The following is an 18,943-nucleotide window of genomic DNA, read 5'->3' on the forward strand; positions in this document are numbered from 1 at the left end:
GAAGGACTCATTTTGCAATCTCCTTTTAATTTATCTATGGCTGTTTTTTATTTCTCTCTTCTTCATCTCTATTTGCCCCTAGAGCATCCATCATTTGCAACAACCCTACTGGGAGAATCATGCTGGATGGCTTTCTGTTCCCTTCTAGCTAGAACATCAAATTGAAAGGAAGGTTTGTGCCAGGTTCAGTGTCAGCCAATATTCTTTCTATCTAGATAATCAGCAGATATGACACTACAAGTCTGATTCCATTAATTTCAATCCAGGTTACTGTGTGGTGTCAGCCTAATAGAACAAAACAAAGGCTTTTTCTTTCCCCCTGGGATCTAGGACACCTTTACATAATGCAGTGAAACTGCTTCTTGAGCTGACAGTAATGAGAGGCAACAGTTTTTTCATTGACTGCCAGCACTGCAGAGAGATTAATAGTAAAAATGTCCAAGTGACTGAAATGCCAGTGCCCATCCTCCTACAGTTCATCTGTACAACACTTGGGCTGTCTGGACAATTCAAGGTGGTTTCCAAGAAAAGGGCAGCTGTAGGCAAACTATATAGCAGAGCTAATATTCAGATGGTGATGAGGAAATACAGGAAGCATCTTTATTTTCAAAGGAACTCAGATCTAGTTCATAGTTAGAAAAGCACCTGGAGGAGACCTGAAAAGAGAAGCTGACCCTCAAAACAGCAGCTGAGGACTGAATTTCTACTTAGCTGAGTGCTGTCTTCAGAAATAAAACAGGCAGCAGAGCAAGAGAAGTACATGGGCACATTAAAAGTCTTATTCTGAGGATCAATTGCCATAGAAGACAATGTAAATTGGTATTTTTTCAGGTGAGTTTAGGCTGAATGTATTTGTCAGAAAAAGGCGCAGGGGTAAAAGGGACATCAAAATTTGGTGGGAGAGTTTCCATGCTCACAGGATAGCCCAAGAGGGTGTATCTAAAATCACTTCAGTTCCCAAAATAGTCCAAGTTGAGGACGGTGATAAAGTTAGCTGAACTCTTCAAAGTTCCTGTCTCTTCCTACTTCTAAAAAAAAAATGCAACAAAAATTAGAGAATGATACTATTCAGAGTGGTGGGAGCTCTCAGAGCCACAGGCCAGACCAACGTGGGTCAGCAGGATTTTGGCTGAGAAACTTAAAGAGTTCCTCTTAGGGACTGACTGAACTATTCCATTACATCTTCTGATGCTTAAGCTCTTCCTCACTTGAGAACCTACAGAATACAGCAGTGAATCTGTTCACAATATTAGGCTGAGTGTAAATTCAACACCTGTGTAAAACCTGGCCTTGAAACTCAGCTGATTGCACTGAGGCCCTTAAATAAAAGGTGGGTAAAACTAGGTATTTAGTCACTTTTTGGCTCTGCTGTTCACATGCATATTGTAAGACTGATGTGTGAGAAGGAAACAGTACAGGCATTGTGTGAGCTCCTGAGATAGGAATGAGATGTTTGGAGTCATGACATACCTCATAGAGGTCAATCATCACATTCCCCTCCAGACCTTGACTACTCTTGACATTTTCCAAGGCCAGGGTGAAGTACACCCCTCGGGTGTCGGAGATATACAGATTGTACGTGTCGTTCTGGTTCCACTCTTGTACAGCTGCAAACACCTGATTCTCATCTGTGCTGATAACATGCATGTCCTAGGGAAAGAAAAGAGAGGAAGGTTACTAGAGGGAGCTCCGCTCTGTCATTTCCAAGGGCACCAAAGTAATTGTGGAGGAGCAAGGGATATATTTTGACTGGAGTTTAATCGGAAACTGTAAACAACAGTCCTGTAAGCAGATAATTCCATCCAGGTATATTTTATACCAGCTCTCTTCTGCCAATTTTCAAAGCAGTAATTAAATGATGAGGTGTTAATTGAACATTTACATTGGCAGTACAGTGTTATACAGCAGCATTTCTCCCCCCCTCCGCCCCCCAACATTTTCATTTTAATGTGTACTTTGTTTGGGGGGGAGGGGGAGGGGGTTTGGCACCTGAGTAATTGTGGAATCACAGATATCAAAAATGCAGGGTTGTTGTTTTTTATTAAAGAAGAAAAAAGAGGCATCTGAAACATCTGCTTCTTGCCTAGCATTCAGAAACCAAGTATGGTTGGGAACTGATACAAAGAGGACCTAATGGGTTACCATCTGCAGCCAGCGCTGCTGTTATTTATTATTTCTAATGACAGTGTTGAGTAGAAGCCAAGGCCCCGGACCACTGTTCTAAACACACACCCCCCGCCCCCCCCAAGAAATATAACAGAAAGACCAGAAAGACAACCCTAATCCTCACTAGATGTAAAGAGCAGAAGTGTCGTTAGATCACTAGTGTTATGAGTGAGGCTCTGTTTTACTCTGTTTTTTCTGTGTGTTACAGCAAGCACGAAGCAGCAAAAAGACTGCATAATTGAAGAAAAAACAGAAACTATTAAACCTGACTCCCTCTCTTTCAATGCCTGAAGAAATTACTACCCAGTGGAAAAAGCCACCGAGAGAGATTTTACAATGAAATTCCCAAGCTCTATCTGCCCAGCACAGGCACCCTGAGTTCTTTGGTGCCATAAAAATCTGTGGAAGTAGTAAAAGAAATGCAGATTTCTTAGCACCAGGTGATTCCCAGAAGATTCGGCTGTTCTGTGTGGTTTGGGCAGATATCCCAAAGTTAATTCTGCTTCCATGAATCTCAGCCAGGGCTCTCTATATGCAAAACTGGGAACTTTATCAGAAAATATACTCTTTGGAAGCTGATGTTACTTCTTCCTTCTGTTAATAATAGTCTTTGACAATTCACTTTCTTGTGGTTTTGGAGGGGGAATTAATACTTCCAGATGGAGACTTGTAATGTAAAGATTAAAAATAATATAATAAAGAAATCCTATCAATAAATTTGAAAACGGATTCACCATGAAGTTAAGATTCAGAACAGTTGTTTGTTCATCCAGATCCAGATCTGAGTATGAAGTGGATGAATATTCACTTGATTTACTTGCTTCTTTGAGCTGGAGAAAAAAATGTATCCCAGAAGATGGGCTGGTTTTGTGGAGGAAGAGATTGGCTTAAATCTTGAGGCAACAGAAAGGGAATATAAGTCCCACTGCCTTCTACTAATTGTGGTTGTGAATAGGTATCCTCTCTTAGCTCCAGATGTGCTAGTAGAAGTTACTGACACAGCTGTTTGTCAGAGGCTCCTTATTTCAGACTGTCAGCCTAGTCAACCTGCTGGTAGATCTACATGAGTAGGTGTTCCCCATGTGCTTCAGGCAACATTGGCTAGTACAGCTCTAATCTCAAGTTTAAACTTTTGCATACGCGCATATACACATGGGCAGACCTCTATTTAAACATAGACAGAGATTATAAGTAGAACTTATTTTATCTGGGGAATGTAAAGTTTCATTAGCTTGCCATTTTAATCAATAGTTTTGTAATAACTAGAAGAGAAAGGTAAAAAGATATTTTGATGAACACCAGAGAAAACTAAAAGCAATTTCTTTAATGATTAAGATGCAAATAAATTAATTTATTCAGTAGGTGCTTCCTGAGTTTTGATCAGATCATGCTGTAAGATGCAAGCCTAAAGAAGATCCCAGTAAAGCTGAAGGAATTTAAGCCTGGAGAAGCAGAGATTGAGGCAGAATTGGCGCAATATATATAGTGCAGAAAGTCAAAAAAGACAATGTTCCAACTGTTTTTCTTTGGGGATCAATCAACTTTTCCTCTTAATATGGCCTTGTCCAATAGATGCAGCTAACAATGCAAAGCTTTGATAGGAAGGGATCAGTATATGAGCATCAAACAGGTCTTTAACCAACAGCAGGAATTTTTCAGTTTCCACACTGGGATAATTAAAATTAATCAGCATATCATATTCAATTCTATTTCTTTTTTTCAGGGTGGGGGTTACTATTTTTGAAGGCAGAATAATACAAAAAGACAGCCTTCATTTTGGTATGGAGCAAGAGCTTCTTCCTCTACTGCAACAGATGTTCATTTCACCTCCCCAGAGAAAGGTAAGAGGACAGGAAAGTGAAGCAAGGCACCTTTCTCAAACTGTTATTGTCATCTTCGGGGGCTGCCTATACATCTGCCTACTGAGAGCCTCAGCCTTCCTCTCTCTGTTCCAGCACACAGTGTAAGTACATTAATATGCAGTTCTACTATCAGTCCCTCTTGCCTTTCCAAAGACAAAAGTAAGAGCATGATGCTGTGGATGGGTTTGATCAGGTGTCTACTCAAATGACTAAAGGCCAAGGCTTTCTGAATTACTAAAAATGCTTCAATTGCCCTTTTTGCACTTGATCAGGGAACTTTTCTTCCTGGCAAGTTAAACAGCAGGGATGTGTAATGCCTGTTTTATCCTGTCAATTACTGGGACTGTCAGCTCTTTTTAAGGTCTGTATTTAAGGATTTTTTTTGTGGTTATTGCTTCTTCCATCAGGATGTACATCCTGAGGTTGAAAGAAGGTGCTGAATTTAAAACAGAGGTGCCACACGCACCCATCCCATCAGCATTCAGCCCAGCGGCAGTTAAGGACAGGTCTTTTAAAAAGAGAAATTGCTTGGCTTGCTGCAGTATTCACAGATGTCTGCCCAGTGCATTGGTCTAAATGGAGTGAATGTACTCCGTGTGTACATTTAAGGTGATTATCAGGAGTGACATTACAGAGTCTGTGACAGAGCCTACTTTGTGGTGCTGTGGTACAGAATAGGCAGTAACAACCCAGATTGACATCACTGCAGAAATCAAGAGGTCTCAATAAAGATCATTTACAGGGTTAACACAACCTGTATGCACATATGCAGTCATATTCTTGTATGGAGGGAGTTTCAAGTTCATTTAGGCTTTTAATCAAACTGGTTACCAGGCTGTCAATACCACCAACACGAATATTTTAGTTTTGATTTGTAGTAGGCCATTCCTGCCTGAGCAGCAGTATCACCTGCCAAAGCTCCTTGCCATCACACCCCTCCAGTTTAGGAAGGGTGACATGCAGAGACAAAAAGCTTGGTATTTCTGTCTTCAGTTCCAGAAGTCACTTAGTACTGTTTACCATATTTGGCCCCTCTTTCTTAGCTGAAGGAGATAAAAGAGAGCTTAGGCATAAAAGTAGCTGTTTGTTTCAATTCCTTGAATAGTATAAGGCTTTGTGCATTTTTAATAAAAGCAGCTATCCTGCTTTGATAGCAGCCTACTAGACAGCCACAGCTCTGCTGTAGCTCCTTCCAAGCCAAATGTAGCTCTTCGGTCTTTGAAGATATTCCGAGACTGTGACAAAGTGTCTTTTCTCCTTAAATATCTGCCTTTTCTTTGGGTCATATAACATGAATGTATTGTTCCAATTCCTACTCTCGAAGCACACATTGCAATTTAATTGTAGTGCATTTTTCCTGGCTCTCCAGAGACCTCTTTGAGAAGGTGGACAGTTGGAAAAGTAAGCGTGGGCTAAAGGAAACAGCCAGTTCAAAGCAAGCAATGTCTCTACAGATGGTCTGAACCAGTTGTAAAGAACAATTCTGGTTTGGGTGTTACAATCACCATGCAAAAAACGCAACTCCTTTGCTAAAGGCTACTTCAAATAACACACATTTAAATTTGATCTGAATTGAAAGAGCAATTCCCTCCTGCTTGGACAGGAAGTTCAAACCATGCCTTAGAGTGCTATCTTTAAGTGTGAAAATATCATGGCTTCTGGTAGGGTCCTCAGTGTCCTGTGAGCCTGGGTTTTCAGGTGATGTAAACGGAAGCAAAGGGTACAACGGCAGAGTAGGTAAAGTATGGCACTGAAGGTCTGGATTTGAGCTGCAGCCTGGTTATATGATGAAGGTCACCCAGTCAATCTACTATAAACAGGTCAATTGGGGTGAGAAAGCAAAGACAGCCAGCTGTGATGTTAGCCAAATTATCCCTTTGAATATTTCCATCTACAAAATCTGAGGTACTTTCAACTTCTAGGAAAAGGCCAACCTTGCACTTTCTTGTCTTATTTCCTTTTGACAATCCTTGCTTAATTTCTTAGAAAGCATTTTTCTCCAGATGTTAGACCTCACATATAAATCACAAAATTATTTCCTATCTTTGATCTTAGATTTCATTTAAGACAGACTATATCAACAATTAAAAGGTCTCAAAAAAATCCCCTTCTGTCTTTGTCAAGAAGCTGTTAGGAGCCCAGCTGCAAAATGGTGATTTCTTCAAATTGGAGCTAACATTTTGTATAGGTCTTTAAAAAAAAATTCAGCTCCAGGAGGCAGCAATAGTCTTTCAAGCTCCAACGCTAATTCACTATTGTTCTTAATTAGGGAAGATATGGAGCAGACACACAAAGACATCTCTTTGCTTGGTTCCCATTAAAATCTGCTAATGAGGCAAAGCACAAAAAGCGACCCACACAGGATGGGGACAGGAGAAGGGAATTTTAAGACCACAAAAACAGGAAAAAAAAAAAAGAAAAGAAAAGAAAGTCCCCTCCAAAACTTAATTAACTACCAGAAAAAAATGGTAATTGACATGGGCTGTGGTATCTGTCTACATTTCATGCTGATGCCCTTGAGTAGCCAAAGTCCTGACTTTGTTTTCAGTCCTTTCTTGCTTGCAAATGTTCCTTTAAAGAAGAATGATGTTTTCACTCATTGCAAGTCATCTTGCAGTTACCCATGTTGGATTCAAGAATTTCTGTACAATCAAAATATCTGTAGGTTCATATGGGCATTCCAGCAACAGCAACCTACCTTGGGCAAGGAGTACTTTGGCAGCTTCATCTGTGCAAATGCATTCCTTCTATAAGAAACATAATAATGTGGTCTTCCTCCTGATGTCAACTATGAGAGAAACAGGAAAGTTATCATCAGGTTTTTTTTAAATATTTTATCATCATCAGAGGAAACATCAAGCAAAAGGTGTCAAGGAAAATATCACAGTGTTGGTGGCAACGGCTTAGAACTGCAGCTCTTTACAATTGATGAATAAACACTGATCCAGCTGAGGGTGGCTAAAAAAAAAGAAAGAGAAATCCCATTTTCTGCAAAGGAAGACAATGGCCAGAATTTCAGGTAAAAGCCTGGAGAAAGTGAAGTCATGGCTCCACTTAGGCTATTATGTCACCTGCTGATACCACAGCTCTTCTCTGCCTTACCACAAAACAGTCTGTTCTTTGCTATCTGCAGAGCTGTTGTGTAGGCTATTGGTTAGATCAGAAGATTGGCAGATATGACACTTGATTTCTATTCCTGCCTCCAGCTTTGGTTCCTCTGCAGCTCTGTACAAGCCATCATATGTATCTGTTACCAGATCAGCTAAGCATTCACAGCTTCTGAAGGCAGGAGAAGCTCAGTTGATTTCGTATTTCTGTGAATCTGGCCATTTATTTAAGTGCCCAATACTGACGGCAAGACCTTGAAAATGCTGGGTTAGAGCAATGTGAGATTTCATTTCCTACCACCTATTAAAGGGGGAAAAATAGAAAGAAAAAAGCTGTCAGTGTTATCTGACTTCAGTGCGCCTGAAATATAATCAATCTTTGTAAAGTACTTTGAAATCCTTGGATGAAAGATACTGAAGAACAAATATTCCAAGGAATTCTCCATGCAGAACTTTGCTTTAATTGCCTGATATCTGGGCTTATCAAGACTTTTCTTTAGTAGTAAGTGCTTAAAAATGCACTGCAGTCATTTAAAATGCAAGATACACAGAAGCTAGGTTCATACCAGATTAAGTAAAATGAGAACTATTTCTTATTCTAAAGCTCTTCAATAATATTTTTTTAAGGGAACTGGGCAAAAGTTAGTGGAAGGAAGGCCAGAAGCATTGTTTATGAGATAGCATGAGTTTGTAAATAAAACAAGGGTGTAATAGGAGAAGTAAACCAGCATTCCCTTGTGTTTTTGACCCTACTAATTCTCATTCCAAATGCCTTAGTTGCAGAAAAGCCAGATGGAGATCAAGGAAGGCAGGGAAGAGGGGAGGGTGCTCAGGGTGTTCATCTAAACTTCCAAGCCTTTACTGGCTGGTATAGGGCTACTCATCCTCTGAAGAACAGTGCCTGGGGTAAGGCAGGGGCCAGCATCAGCCACGGCCTGTTATTTAGCTGTTCCTTGCCAGCCAGATACTCCTGGATACATACGTAACCACTTGAAGAATTGCATTTAAAATTACCAGCCCACAGTGAATTTACTGACTCCTTCAAATACAGCAGAGGTTTTTTCCAGGGATTAAAATATTATTATTTCATACCTGTAAGCGTCAATTATTAATGACTGGTAAATACTATTTCTTTGACCCGTTATATTTATTTCTATTTAAGAATCTCAAGAAGTTTAAGGATTAAAATAGGAACTTTGCAAATATTACATGATACCTTCGAAAACTGCATTACGAACATGAATATATGAAGTTGTGCAAAGTCCCATTGGGCTTTAAGGGGAATGCTGTAAAAAGCTGCCTCTCCTCACACGTTCCTCCTTACACCACGCAGCTAGCACGAAGGCAGAACAAAGCCAAAGTTTGACAGCACCGGGAGCACTATACAACAGTTTATAGACAGAAAGAGAAATGCACCAAAATACAAGGGCTATCCAGAAAGGTAGACAATGTCCCCAGCATTGACTTCAGATGAGGCAAAGGGGTTGGCTTCTCTGCAGTGTGTAATAACATCAGGCCAGAACACAGAAGACTAACAAACTTGAAGAGCACAAAACCAAGGCATCAGTGATGAAGTAATGAATCAATTCATACATGAAGAGAAATTCCCTAGCTCCTGTGTCACTCGAGCCACAAACACACAGTCATTCTGAAATGAAAGAGCATGACTGAACAGTGATGCGTGCCCAAGTATTCCTTACCACATAAACATTTCATTTATGCCTCAGACACACTAGGCAGAAAAGCTATTCTGGAACGTATGCCCCAGACTTATTTGTGGATGATTTAGACCGGTGTTTATGTCTGAGTTCATTAACTGAAGGTAATTAGCAATCAACTCACCCAATTTAAAATACCAGTCCTCTCTCTCTCCTCCACTCTCAAGCATGGCATGACAGAATATAAACTGTCTGGAAGACCAGTTTAGTCCTAATGACTGCCAGTTCACCACCATGTTCCCTACAATTCTGTTGTTATTTTTGTCCTCTTCAGCTGTTATTAAATGGACTCTGGTGGCTGGCTAATGAAACCCACAGTAGTTAGATCTATTCACCAGCTCTCACCTGGAACACAGCTTGGCTGAGTACATCTCATCTTCAGCCTTTTCACTATAATCACAACTGAGGCATAACAATAAAGGCTGATTACTCCTTCTTTGGTTTTTTCCCAGACTTCCTCCCTCCTTTCTATTTCCCTCTCAGGCTCAAAAAAGCTTTGGTCTACTCCCTTGTAATAGCAGATGACTGACACATCACGTCAAACTGGGGGGTTAGAGCAGTAACCCTAGGGTGCTGATGAGATTGCAGGGAATGGCACAGAGCACCCCAGTACATATGGTGGATGCTCCAGGCAGGAACTCTATGATCCTACAGTGACAAGATACTAGAGGTAAAAGGAACACTATTAGTACTGTAATAAACTACTACAGTCCACTCAGTGACTTTATCATCTGGATCCAGTGTTGTCTGATTAGATGGGACTAACACATACGCACACACATGCGAAGGAATGGAAGAGAAAATAATATAATATAGAACAATATAACAGAAAATAATATAATAAATAAGAGAAGAGGGTGTTCTGCACCTGAACAAACACATAATCATCCTGGACGATGAGAGAGTTATGGTCAATGTAGCCTGGAAAGGGTTTGCTGCGAGTGGCTTCACTGCAGTTCTGCATCTTGCAGGTGATATATTGGGCATCTGAAAGGAAAAGAACAAAACCAAGACTCTTGAGATCCTGAGCACAGATTCTTCCTACTGTCACAAACCTATTTGCTGAGGCAGCATTTCTGCTTCCCAGCCTCACATGACATGAAGTGATACCATCCATTCAACGCAACACTTGTTTCCCTTACACCCCTCATAAGTCCATCCTTGATCGCTTTCTTCCTTTAAGTTCCTTCCTTCTTAACCTGCCTCAGCCTTCCTTTCTTTCATTCCACCCTACATCAGAGCTATACATTGTGTCTATGCTGCAGGATAGATACTGCCTTTGCTGAGCCTCTCCAGTTTCCCTGTCATCCCCATGGTGTAGGATTTGCTGTAGAGCATGAATTTCTCCACCGCCACATACTGACTTTATTTAGAACATGGCCAAGGTCTAGGGCATACAGAAGTATGAGGCCACCTTCAGAGGACACCTGCCCCATAGTGTCACCACCAAGAACCTGTTCCATGGCACACCTCTATTTCCTACAGCACTTACACTCTGCAGAGTAATTCAGATCAGCTTGGAAAGTAATTCAGACCATCTCCTGTTCAGGTGTTTTACCTATTTCTCTGTTGACAGTGTAGGTAGATACACTCTGGCAAAACTGCCATTCATTCCACACGCTCTTGAAACTAAAGGACTTAGCAGTTTTAATCGGTCGTATGTTTCAAAGTAAATGGCCTAAATGCAGCCCTAAAGCCATTTCATCCACTGTCACTGTATGGGACATCCTCATCTCCTATTCTGAAGCAGTGCAGGGTGCTCATCTCATAATCCATCACCTGAAGAAAAACAATTTGAATTTCTTCATGGTGATAATTTATCCTAGAACACAGAACCAGATTCTCAGTATTCAATTTGGGCTCTTTCAGATCAGTTAAGAAGTTGCGCTTTGTTTAATGATGAAGTCAATTTACAGGAAGAAGGATTTTGGCATTTTAGTATTAGCACTTACATGACAGAAACATTACATGGCATTTAATCTTAGAACTACTTCTAATATTTTTCCTTGTTGGAGAAGCACAGCCCCTTGTTTGATATAATTACCACCATCTGATCAGAGAAGTAGCATTTTATACTGAAATAGAAATAGCTGAATTTTTACCATCTCATATTTAATCTCGGTTTTAATTAAAATCTATGATTTGACATTTGCTTCCTTACTTCTAAGGGCTGTTGACTTCTGCTTGAAACAGACATGCAGGGTAACGAACCTTTAGGAAAGTTTGATGAGGGATGATTTTACCCCAGCATTTGCAGAGTTCTTGGAATATATAAAGTGCTAAGTATTATTAGTCACTGCAGTTTATAACATTTTATGCTTTCGCAGCTCACTGCAAAACATTTAATTAAAACAGCCCCAACAGCATGACCGAAATACATTTCCCTTCAGAGGGACATGATTTTTTCCACATTAGCCACGAGAGGGCAGGGAACAACGTAACTCCCGGACTGCTCGTTCCAGTGAGCTCAGGAAAGTTCCCTTTCAGAGCTGTTCAGCCCTTTGTCCCTCTGTTCCCAGGAAGATGGGAGACAACGGGGCCAGAGCCTCTTCCACCACCCAACAGAACTGTGTGGTGCAGCATGTGCCCTCCAAGTCAAAAGATGGAGAACAGGCACGCGTTTCTTCACCTGCAACACAACCAATTCCCGCTCCTCCTGTTACTTCAGTCCATTGTACCATGAAGGACAGCCTCTCACCCCTTGCCTCCACGTTCATCCCCTCTCGTTCTGTCTCAAGAAGGTTCCTGAGTGAAGTGCCTGACAATCCTGGCCTTAAACAAAGAGGCATCAGTTGAAATGGCTGGCCCCACCACTCCCTGAGCTGTTGGTAAGACTGGGTGGCTTTTCACACATGGGATCGAATCACCCAGCATAGAGCTATATAGGATCAGACCTCTTGTTTCCCACCTTGTTTCCCTTTTTTTGCCCTTCCCCCCCAGTTTCCATTCACTTTCACTGGCACACCGGCTTCCTGGGAGACACTAAGAGGAGGCTGCGGTGCCGTCTAACTTCCCATGCAAACAAGTTATCTATCCCGAGAGCACAAGAAGGTAGCAGGACGGGTGCTGCTGGGATCAGCCAGTGAAGAAGATTAAGGAATCTCCTCCACAAGAGATTTTAAAGAGGGGGCCAGGGTGACATCCGTTAGAGGTGACTGAAGTTTTTTTGATCCTGTTTTAAAGGAGGAATGGGGACTACATCTATTTCTGCTGTGATCACAGGAGTCTGTACAGCAGTGATTGTACCATTGATGAAGATTTACTAAGGTAATTCCTGTGAACTTTTACAGTGCAATTCTCCATGGCTTCAATTCTAAAATGCCAATAATAACGACTAAAGGGCAGAGCACTGAAATTGCTTAAGCTAATCTCCCAAACAGCCAAACCCTGAGATGTGCATGCCAAGAAAAGCTCCCTCTGCCATGGGAGACAGAAAGAAGGAAAACAGGCTTCTTGCAGGGCCTGGATCCCTCTTTTTTTCTTAAGGGAAGTTTTGCTGTGCTCACATTAACTCAAGGATTTTGTTTCGGTGTTTGATTCTCATGGACATTTTATGTGATTCCATTGGCAGAGCTTTGTAATTTAGCATTAATTAATGTCAATTAATGTATTCAGTTGCTAAGCTTTGGAATTAATTTCATTAGTTTTCCCGCACAGATGTTTCCCCTGCCATAGGTAATTAGGACATTATGCTTTTCAGTTCCAGAACCCTCACCTCCAACAACAGCTGCTGTTTTTAATATAAAACAACAAAGTCACGCTGTGCCTGGAGAGAAGAACACAGCAACTCCCAGCTCTTACACCCCCAGACAGCTTGATTTTGACAGGTTTAGACACCAACAGTAGGATTTTTCTTGGGGACAGGCAGCTATTTCTAAAGAGGAAGCAAGAAAGTCACAGAACACAAGAATGGATAGACTTCTTGTAAGGGAAAGCTCTGACAAAATTAATCTGTTTCACTGGTGAAAGAGAATTGCAAATGCTAACACATAGCAAAAGTTAAGAGCCGGAGGGACCCTGTGCCATGAAACATTTTAGTCTTTTCTGTTTATTTGAGCTCCATCCTAATATGTTCTCAAGGGAAGTGCATCCAGCCTGTCCCAGAGAGATTTCTTGGCTCAGTTGGTGGAGGTGGAAGGTCGTTGGTGGTTACTGGAGGCTGGTGAGCCTCCAGTAACAGGGGAGAGTTTCAAATCCATTCCTAAAGCAAAGTAGGACTTTCTTCAGGATGCTTTTTTGCCAAACGTTATTTCGTATGACATATCAAATCATAATACCCACTGCTTTCCAGTCTAAGCTTGCATGTATATCTTTCAAAAACCTTATTTGATCACAAGGAGAGTCAGAGAAAATATTCGCTGTACTCAGTGTGAATGTCTCATTCCTCCTGATTTTTATTTTTGCCTTTAATTCATTGAGGAATGTGTCCTTCTCTCTACAAATAAGGACAAATCAGGAGTTTATGCAAAGAGCATCCATACAATCTATGACTTGTTTGTCTTCCAGATTTACTACAGAGTATCCCAGTTCATTATTGAGCAGCTTAGACGTTAGGGATAGTTTCTGCTTTTGAAGGTTGACTGGCATCTGGTAACAAATGAACCGTAAGAGCATGGTAGTAACATATCTCACTGAAAGACCCAGGCCTGTAACCCCTCTCCAAAAGTGACTAATAACAGAAGCCTAGAAAAGATTATAAGAATTTGCCCAGGTGCCTTGGCAGTCCAGGCACACCTTCAGCATCCACAAACTCCCATGACAATGAGTACCACAATTTAATTAAATGTTCTCCCATACATTAATCTTTCTACTCCTTTTTTGAGAAACATACAAAATGACTGTTTCTTTATCCCTTTCCATCTGGTCTGAATATTGATTTGTGAAATGTTTATGATATGAGAATATATTCACAACTCTCCAGGACTCAGCAACTGCAAAGCAATTAACTAGTAATGAAGATCAGTGAAATGAAGCCATCCCATTTACTAACTATGCACAATTCTATTTTTATCTTGCTGCTACTCTTTCTTCATTGCATGTCAGAGTCAGGAATTTTTCTTTACATGGGGAAGTATATCCTCTGCCATTTCTGGCATAAGAATATAATTAGAGAAACTAACAGATGTCATTCTCCAGGACAAATACTAATCATGATCAGGAAAAAATACTAATCACAATCAGAAAAAAAAAATAAATCACTGCACAGATTTAGGGCACTACAGGAATTAATTCATCACTCTAGCTATGTTAGCAAAAGATTGTCAGGCTAGGTTGCCTACTCATTTTTTCTACAGCAGTGATTATTTTATTCTTCTTAGTAATTTTTTGTGGAAACAGTCCAGGCACAACTTTATAATTCAGACACTGTTGGCCAGATGCTCAGTCCATGTTGATCAGCAAGCAGAGCACACCTTCTGACCACAGGTGAGGCTTTGGTCTCACTTGCAATCACAGTAGTACCTAAATTATTTCTCAATAAGAAAAGTTGCTGTACAAATCAGGACAGCAGAAGAAAAGCAAAGTAAACAAAAGTACTTTTTAAATTTAAGGAGCTCTCTAAATTTTTGCCAGCACATTAGAAAACCCCTTAGATTCTTTCATTCACTCTTTTAAAAAAATAAAAATTACATAAGTTAAACTTTACTCAAAATCAATCGGCTTATATCTACATAAGCGAATTTATATCTTATAAATGTACCAGTTGGTTTTCTTGACTTGCATTTATGAAACTGTCACTTAGACATCCTTTGAGTCAGCTTTGCAATGCTCTGGAGGGCCAGTGGGTACCCACGTAGTCTCCAAATACCTTGTAGGAATCCATCTTTGTAATTCTCACCAACATTCTGGATTCCTCAGTAGGGATCACACGAATAAAAAATACCTCCATGTCAATTAGCTTGAATCAAGCCTTCCTGGGATAACCCTCCCTAGCTCAAATCAGAGAAACCCATTAATTAAAGATCTTTCAGGACTTGTGTATTCTTTACGAACCTAAAACCGACATCATTAAGTTTATACACTTTCTGAAAGCACTTCAAGCTGCATTTGAGCAAACCTAGATTTCACTCCCACCAGTCACTATGCCTGCTGACTACGGCGGTGAATGTAAGAGGAGCTTATCGCGTGGTTAAGAACTGTAGGAGATTAACTGTCTTACCGGGGTGTTGACCTGAAATCAGGAAAAAAAAAAAATAAAAAAATCACAATTCCTGCTGACTGTGCTGGCTTGACTTTGATCCTGTTCCAAAATCAAAGTGGAACACCAGGGACACCCAAGTGTACAAATGGAAATGTGAGATAAGGTTCATATGAACTTCTTCCAACCAGAAAAATCAGTTTTACTACTGTGCTCTCAGTCCCAGCTTGCCTCAGACTGGGCCTGAAGCTTTTAAAAAATAAACAAAACCATTTGACGAGATGAAAATTTGCCTGGTGCTCTCCAAAATTTACACAACAGGATTGAAAACATAAATGGCAATGATTAGCCCTTCAAATCTGTCTCCATCAATACAACTAAATTGCACAGTCTGTACTCAGTTTGTTCATCACTGCCTTCATCACCCTAGTTTGACGAGACACTGTGTGTTCAGGAGTCCAGATTTTTCTGGATTTGAAAAAAATAAAATTAGGGAGAATGTGAGCTCAGGTACAACATTGTTAGACAGATCCTCAGGAGGTGTAAATCAATGTGCTGCTGAAGTTATACTGATTTATGCCTGCTAAGAGACTCCTATTTTGGTCCTTGTAAACCTTTTACATTATGTATATAAACACAATAAATAAAATGCACAGACAGACCATAGTCAGGGATCACAGATAGAGAGTTATTGGTATTCTAGCAGGGAAAACCCAATACTAAGGTTGCTGCTGATAGATGTTCTCAAATAACGCTGCCAGGGAGATGGGCTAACACCGTACTCCGCTGACATTTCTACTTCTTCTCACCTAAAGCTGCAGTTGTACTACTCAGCTTCTGTTGGAAAAGGTACCAGCACAAGAATGAGGTGGCTTTTTCATTTGTGTTGAGTTCAGCAGGTTTTTGCTTAGCCCTTATATTTCCACTTCAGGATATTTTATTTTATTGCACGGATTGTGTGGTTGTTTCCACACCACCTCCCTTTCCTTCTTTCTCCCTGCCTTGTTTTGGCAAGTCTACCTTCATCCACCTTCTCAAATTTAATCCTCTTATTGAATTTTTACACTTGGTTAACTCCCAAAAGAGACATTCCAAACAAAGTATAAATTAGTAAATGCAAGAACACTAAAAAAAAAAAAAAGGCATGAAAAAAATGAAAAAACCCAAGAAAAATTATTTGCAAATTATCCTCAGCTTGAAATAAAGGTATAGAATCATTGAGTTCCAACACCCCTGCCATGGACAGGGACACCTCCCACTGGACCAGGTTGCTCAAAGCCCCATCCAACCTGGTCTTGAACACCTTAGGGGATATCTTTCTTACTTCAGGACAGTTCACCCCACCACCCCACTGTCAGCAACACACTTGCTTCATTCCAGAGGAGAAAGATTTATTTATCCACTGGGGGGTCATGGTGACTTTGTCCAGGAAAAGGAGACTGATTTAGTACTTACAAGGCAACTCTAGTAGCCAAAAGACCTGAATATACCAGGTTGGTCATGGTAACTAGAGTAACGGACCACGTGTACACTCTTAGCCTGTCTCAGACTCAAAACCCTGTGACCTGCAGTGCTACCAAATGTCTTCTGGCAAAACAATACCGTGATATGTTCCAAGGTTACTGCTTCCAGCTACCCACTGTCCTCTGCCAGAGACCAACACTCCCTGGAACAACAGGCAAAACAGAGTATATCATAGAATTGTATGACAGAATGGTTTAGGTTGAAGGGACCTTAAAGATCATCTAGTTCCAACCCCCTGCCCCCTTGGGCAGGGACATCTTCTGGGAGGATGGGACTAGATCAGGTTACTCAAAGCCCCATCCAACCTGGCCTTGAACACTTCCAGGGATGAAGCATCCACAGCTTCTCTGGGCAACCTGTTCCAGTGCCTCACCACCTGTTCCAGTGTCTCACCACGCACAAGAGAATGCACTTACTGAAAATCCAACACATTTTCATATATTGCCAATGAGCTGAGCTGGGGACCTCCTGACTCATTAGCAGAAGTTTCATCCGAATGACTGATTTGCAAGAGGGGTCACCACTGACTGAAGGTTTGACGCCACTGCTATATTTACACTAGTAGTTCTGTCACTGCCTAAACAGAGAAACTTAAGTTGTGCTGCCTCACAACTAAGCCAAAATAATTGACAGAATCAGGTACTAGAGCTCAGCTGATGAGCAACAATTTGTTATTCCACAATTCTTTACTAATATGCCTGACTCCTTAGTGAGGCCAGTTTCATGTATCTGTTTTTTGGTTAAAGCTTACGAGCTTTAATAAAGCTTACTAATTTGTTAAGGACTCAAGAAGTCTCTTTTAAAAATGTGCTATAGCTGTGCAAAATGTTCTTATTACAACCTAAGAACTCAAACATGACCACTCATCGCATTTGAGGCATGGCACCTTCTCCCCCCACTGTGAGCTGAACATCCCTCAAAAGCATGACCAGAATATTACTCTGTTAACACTGATTGCAATGCTTCATCTCAAGACCTCAAATTCTTAATGCCTTGTAACAGTAACATTTTGTGCTGAGATAGACACCGTCCTGTTAGAATATTTCATTCTCATTTATCATGTCCCAAGAAATAGAAAGTCTCATGTTCCCAGCCTTGCCACCATGTTCAGGTAAGTGAAATTGAGAGGAGAAATAATAATCAGAGGTCACAAATGATAAGAAATAGAGATAATACATTCTTTCACTTTTACTAATCTTGCATATCTTGAAATGGAAAGACCTTTAAAACTTTATGGTTTCTATCGCAACTGTTTCTTTTCAAAATTCATCTTTCAAAAAATTCTCTTTCATGCTAAATTTCAGTGAGTTAAAAAACTGATTACCTTATAGTTAGTATTACCTTTTCAGGCAGTTTTTAACTTTTCAAAGACAAAATACACATTTTAAGTAACACCACTGCATTTGGGGCTACAATTCAGGGGAGAATTCTATCCATTTTTAAAGGAATTAATTGACTGCATCATTAATACTTATATATTGCAAATGGTAAAATTCTGCTTGTTACGTTGCAGCAAAGCTGCTATTTACAGAAGAAACAATATGGAATTACAACTACAAGATCTATGCCGGCCAAACTTTCGGTTAGATGCCTGCCTGAGGCAATCCAGTGTTGTGGAAAAGAAATCCATGGAGGAAGATCTGCAAAGAGAGCTCAAAGATAAACCTTGAAGAAGCATGGGTGGGAGGAGAAAAGGCCAGTGGGTGGCTCAGGGTGCCTCAGAGAATTTACAGCCAATTAGGAGAATATTTTGGAGTTGCAAGTAAAGGACGCTCCTGGAACAGAGAAAAGCACCTCAAGAGGCAAAGCAGGGAGGGAGAGGAGCTGATGAAAGTGAAGGACAATGATAGGACAAGCAGTAACAGTGAAGGATACACTTAGGCTGGTCATTAAAAGGTTTCTAATGTGAGAGAAATGAGGTATTTTCAAAGCTAGTACCTAAGGCAGAGTATCTCTGGTAAGTTAAAACTGTAAAGCTATCAACAAGGTGATAGTATGAACCGTGTGAAACAACAGCAGCTAGAGTCTGTGACCCAGGAACTTCTCTCCAATGTCATGTTGTTCCCATGAACAAAAATCATGTAGGAAGAAAGTAAAGTGCTGTATATACTAACTCCAATTACTGCTTATGACCTCTTCTTTGTTACCATGTTCTCAGCTCCTTTCACAGCTGGTTAATCCCAATTTTTTGCCTTGCTGGCAAGACCTCTCTTCGGACAGACTTGCCTCGGAACAGTCAAACCCCTCATAGTAAATGAGTGAAGCAGTAAAGAGAAGTCAGATTTCGATCATGATATTCTGTGGTTACAAGAACATGAGAGCAGTCCAGAATACCACAATATTTGGAAGCTGATGTACTTACGACCATCCACTGTCTTTGCCTCCAGGTGCACGAGATCAGGCTCTCTACCAGACCCCATCATAGACCTG

The 18,943-nt window shown here is 40.7% G+C and overlaps 1 protein-coding gene across 1 annotated transcript in view; it reads right to left on the reverse strand.

Annotated features, from left to right (window-relative positions):
* The window catches only part of LOC141472229 (VPS10 domain-containing receptor SorCS1-like), a 305,706-nt gene that overhangs the window by 67,215 nt on the left and 219,548 nt on the right, over positions 1–18,943 (reverse strand). The window contains exons 6-9 of the mRNA XM_074159099.1: positions 18,876–18,940; positions 9,722–9,840; positions 6,727–6,816; positions 1,471–1,650 (exon numbers count right to left, since the gene is read on the reverse strand). Of these exons, the coding sequence (XP_074015200.1) occupies positions 1,471–1,650; positions 6,727–6,816; positions 9,722–9,840; positions 18,876–18,940 (454 nt within the window). The remainder of the gene's footprint in view (positions 1–1,470; positions 1,651–6,726; positions 6,817–9,721; positions 9,841–18,875; positions 18,941–18,943) is intronic.

This window comes from Numenius arquata, chromosome 15, assembly GCF_964106895.1.
Source record: "Numenius arquata chromosome 15, bNumArq3.hap1.1, whole genome shotgun sequence".
NCBI lineage: Eukaryota > Metazoa > Chordata > Aves > Charadriiformes > Scolopacidae > Numenius > Numenius arquata.